The sequence below is a fragment of the Merops nubicus genome, unplaced genomic scaffold (assembly GCF_000691845.1).
Source record: "Merops nubicus isolate BGI_N331 unplaced genomic scaffold, ASM69184v1 scaffold14037, whole genome shotgun sequence".
Taxonomy (NCBI): Eukaryota; Metazoa; Chordata; class Aves; order Coraciiformes; family Meropidae; genus Merops; species Merops nubicus.
Window position 1 is genome coordinate 10,455 of NW_008622362.1, and position 4,598 is coordinate 15,052.

At 56.7% G+C, this 4,598-nt stretch overlaps 1 protein-coding gene across 1 annotated transcript in view; it reads left to right on the forward strand.

Moving 5' to 3' along the window:
* Positions 1–816, forward strand: part of CCL19 (chemokine (C-C motif) ligand 19) — a gene marked incomplete at its 3' end in the record, with an annotated part of 10,148 nt that extends 9,332 nt beyond the window's left edge. The window contains exons 2-4 of the mRNA XM_008944757.1: positions 45–146; positions 245–368; positions 720–816. Of these exons, the coding sequence (XP_008943005.1) occupies positions 45–146; positions 245–368; positions 720–816 (323 nt within the window). The remainder of the gene's footprint in view (positions 1–44; positions 147–244; positions 369–719) is intronic.
* Positions 817–4,598: the final 3,782 nt, after the last annotated feature.

Consider the following 4,598-nt stretch of genomic DNA (forward strand, 5'->3'; position numbering starts at 1 on the left):
CTGCGGGGAGCATCCTCAGCCGGCGCGGTGTGCTCCTCCTCCAGGGCACGGGGCGAACAACGTGCTCGACTGCTGCCTGCGGACCAAGGAGACGCCCATCCCGCGGCGGATCGTGCAGTACTACCGGCTCCAGCTGGTGCAGGACGGCTGCGACATCCCGGCTGCGGTGTAAGAGCTCCGCCAGGGACAACGGCCCCGGGATGCGGGGAGCATCCTCAGCCGGCGCGGTGTGCTCCTCCTCCAGGGCACGGGGCGAACAACGTGCTCGACTGCTGCCTGCGGACCAAGGAGACGCCCATCCCGCGGCGGATCGTGCAGTACTACCGGCTCCAGCTGGTGCAGGACGGCTGCGACATCCCGGCTGCGGTGTAAGAGCTCCGCCAGGGACAACGGCCCCGGGATGGAGATGGCCGAGGGATGCACCCTGCGGGGAGGCGGGGAGGAAGGCAGAGCCCTGTGGAGGAGGGACGTTGAGCTGGATTTGGTGGCGAGGGAGTAGGGATGGTTGTGGTATAGACTCTGGAGATCAGAGCCTCCACTAGACCAGGACCCGCTGGGAGAGAGAAATATAGGACCAAAGTCAGGGCCAAAAGTCATGTCAAGGTGCAGATGGAGGAAGGAAGGGAGGGAGGCAGTGGGTGAGATCTTAAGCTGTGCTTGAGCATCCCCAGGGTGTCTTGCTCAACTCATCTTGCTTTTTTTTCCCATGGACATGGCAGATTCATCACTACAAAGGGCAAGCGCCTCTGTGCCCCACTACAAGCCCCGTGGGTGGTTCGCCTCCAAGAGAAGCTGGATGCCTCCTCCGCCAGGAGGGTAAGAGCCATCCCTGTTCTCAGCTGGGAATGGGGTCAGGCCAGGATAGGTCAAGCTTATCCACCACTAGCAGGCTTTTCCCGGTGTCACTGGGCTGCTGGGAAAAGCTGGGACGTGTGCTTCATCTCTGTCTTCATCCCTCCTCCCTCCACCTGGGACCAGTCTTGCTCCTCTGCAATTCCTATTCCACCCCAAATAAAAGCAGCCTTGGTGCTGTTGCCCAGCCTGTGCCACCCTGGGCTAAGCCTGATGGCAAATGGGACCATGGCAAATGGCGCCAGGAGCACACCCCTGCCTGCTTCTGCCCTGCAAGCTTGTAGTTTACAACTTGTGCATCTTCACAGAAACGTCTTAGAATGAGTTTGGTGGGTGATTTGCAAGCCCTGCTAGGTCCCCTTTTCACCACCATGGCTTGGCCAGGGGATGTCACCTCTTGACAACCACCCTGACTGTGGGGAAGGGACTCTGGGGAGGATCCTGCCTGATGACCACACTTATCACAGCTGAGTTTTTCTCTTCCCCAGGCCAGTCCCCAGGGGAAGTAGGCTCTGAAGAAACTTGTGGCTGGCCCCAGCACCTGGAGTTGGACTGGGTCCCAGCTGTGAAGCTGGAGCTAACGGAGCCGACTTACTTCCACCTCCAGCCAGTGTCACCCCTCCTTGGCATTTGTGCCAGTGTGTAGGGCTGGGCAGAGCCCTGCCTGCTCTTGCTTCTTCCCTTTGTCTCCAGTGTGACCCAGCAACCTGCATCAGGCTGAGCTGGGGGCTGCTGGACTGGAGACTCTGCTGCCTTTGCAGCCTGGAAGCTGCTTCATGAACTGTTCTGTGGGAGGAGTTTGGGGGATTTCAGTCTTCTTTTCAGCGCAGCACTAGTCTGATCCCTCTGGTTTCCACCGTCAGCCCCAAGCCTGAGTCCTTCTCCACCCCTAGGAAGGGGTGCCAGGACAGGACAGTTTGGGGATGGAGGAGAGGGGTGAAGATGTTCCTCACTGGCTATGCACTCTGCTGCTCCCTCACTGATCACAACATAAATGCCCTCGGGCAGAGCATGGCTGATGGGGTTCCTCTCTCATGCCCTGACTTCCTTACACCATTTCCCCTCCTGCCCATCCTTGCATGGGTAGAAATAGAGCCAGTAATGCAGTGGTGGCAGAGTGGGCAGTGATGTTGCCCTTGGCCCCTGCTCTCCTCAGGGATATTGCCCCCCTTCCCCATCCCCCAGTCGGCCACCGAACTCCTGCCTGGGCAGGGATGCACGACCAGTGTTTGCACTGCTCTCAGGTGTTTGCTGCTACATTTGTTTGATGCAACATAATTATGGGTGTAAATTGCTTCTTTTCTCTTTCTTTTCTCTTTTTTTTTTTTTTTTTTTTTTTTAAATGTGCTGTGATTTTCCTAAATAAAAAGAAAAGCTAGCAGGTAGCTGACCTGTCTCATGTTTGAGCCCAAAGGCCAGTGTGGGGTGTGCAGCCAGGGCTTCCTGCAGTGCCCCAGTGACAAGGGGGTTGTACTGGGGTGTAAGGTGGTGGAAAGGGGCTTTTGTAGAGGTGAAGGGCATGTTCTACAGCAGCTGGGCTGCAAGTCTCTCCTGAGAGTCTCTCACTGCCGTGGTGAGGTGGGTGTCCAGCTCTTCAGTCCTTGGCCAGGCTGCTGGAGCAGGTCCTCAGGGGGCTGTATTGCAGAGGCGGGGTAGGAGGGAGCATGCCAGTATTGCACCATCCAGCCCAAACCATTCCAGTCCCCTTGGTGCAGCTGCTGGGTTAGAGTTCCCCAGCTCGCAGCTCCTCTGGGAGCATGGGACACAGATGTAGAGCTCTGGGAACAGAAGCTTTGTCCTTGCAGTGAGGGGAAACTGAGGCACAGCATGTCAAATGAGTTCTACCAATTGTCCTGGCAGTTCAGTGCTTGCTAGCAGCCGAAGTGCAAGTGAGTAGAAAGATCTTTTGAGGAAATAGAGGCAGCTGAAGACACCCACTCCAGGGAACATCCATGGGTAAGGCATGGAGGGGAGCCTACCAGCTCCTGCCCCTCATCATCGGTGAGCTGCGACTCCCTGACCAGTTTTCTCCCGAGCCTTGGGTCTCCTGGGACTGTGCACTGGGACTACAGTCCTGCTGCCCCAGAGTGGCCTTATGTCCCCTTGGGAGCTGCCCTTTTGCCCAGGCTGTGCAATGCTTGAACAAAGCTGCTCCATTTAGCTGAAGCATGGGATGAATGTAAGTGGGATTTGCACGGCCAACAGCCAGGCAGCATGCTCTCCTCCCAGAGATCAAGGTGTCAAACCTGACTATCCACATCATTAAATAGTTTATACTGTACCTGGCCTGGCTTTGGTACCAGCCAGCAAGCCTGGGCACAGGCTGGGAGTGAGATGGCCCAGGGACTGTTCCTAAGGCAGATGGGATGTGGCACCAGCCCAACCAGAGGATGGCATCCACAGTGGTGCAGCTGGGCAGCGCAAGCCAGAGGATGTCCAGGCACCTGGTGGCTTTTGCTGAGACCTGTTGAATGCAAGCTTAGCCCTGGCCCTTTTCCTCCCCTGGTCTGCTGGCTCCCTTGGCTGGTGGCTGGGGTTTGTTTTTCAAGTGTTGCCCCCTCTGTGGTCCTCCTGTCTGGTGTCTGTGCACACACAGTGCCAGGGCCTCGCCCACCTCTTGGCATGACTTTCCCAGAGCAGCAACTCTGTCCCACCTCATTAACTACAGTGACAACCCCAGCAATTCAATCCCGAGGGGAGGAGGAAGAGAAGGAAGGCTGGCATGGGAAGAGAGGCCAAGACAAACAGTGTGAGTGGGAAAGGAGGATAAATGGTGCTTGCTTGGGCAGAATCCTTCCTGTCGCTTGCTCAGTGACCTGTGAGAGGCTGTGGCTGGGGCTGTGGCTGGGGCTGTGGCTGGGGGGGATGCTCGCTGTGGATCTGCACCAGAGCTGAGCTGTTGTAGCTGGTCTGAGTCCCTGCACAGGGCAGGAACTGCAGGAGGGGCTTAGCCCCAGGGGTGATCAGGTTCGTCCTTGGCTGGAGGCTACTCTGGCAAGGAGCACGGTGTCCTGGATGAGTTCCTTGGGAACTTGAGGGAGAACAGGCTTGTACTGATCTCTTGGATGTTAGAAGCAGGTTCATCTATTTCTGTCAGAGTTTGAGGGATGGCTGGGCCAACCTGCCTGAAGAAGCATAGCTGCAAAGCCCATGGTCTCATTGCTTCTGGGAGCAGTAAATGTGCCCTCCTCACAACAGTGTAGTCGTTCATCACATATCCCCGCCAGGCCCTTGTCTTCCGTGGGTCTCAAGGGGGTGGTGATCCAGGTCCCAGTTCTGGCAGTGTGCTTCCCTTACCCCTCAGTGCAGGGCGGGAGGAGATGCTGTGCTGGGCCAGGCACATCGTCCTGCGTGGCTGTCCCTCCTCCAGCCCTGCAGCAGATGTCCCTACTCCAGAGCCCAGATCTTGGAAGTCTGTCAAACACCAGCAGGCTCAGTGCTTTGCAAACTACAGAGTGAGTTTTCCTGATACAAAATGTCAATGATCTCTTTAGAGGGAAGCAGCCACTTTCCTTAGAGAGAGCAGCTAGTCACTGCCATGTCATAAACCTAGAGCCCCAGTCAAGAGCTGGTTTCGGTAAAAAGTGTTTCAGGTCCTCCTCTTTCTCTCTCCACAACCATGTTTTTCATGCTCTTTGCCTGCTAGCCTCACTTCATCCTCAGGAGCTGGTGGGGTAGGATCAGGATCTGATGCAGACATGCCCTTAGTGGGTCTGGGGCTACCTGCAGGGATCACTTTGGTGTGA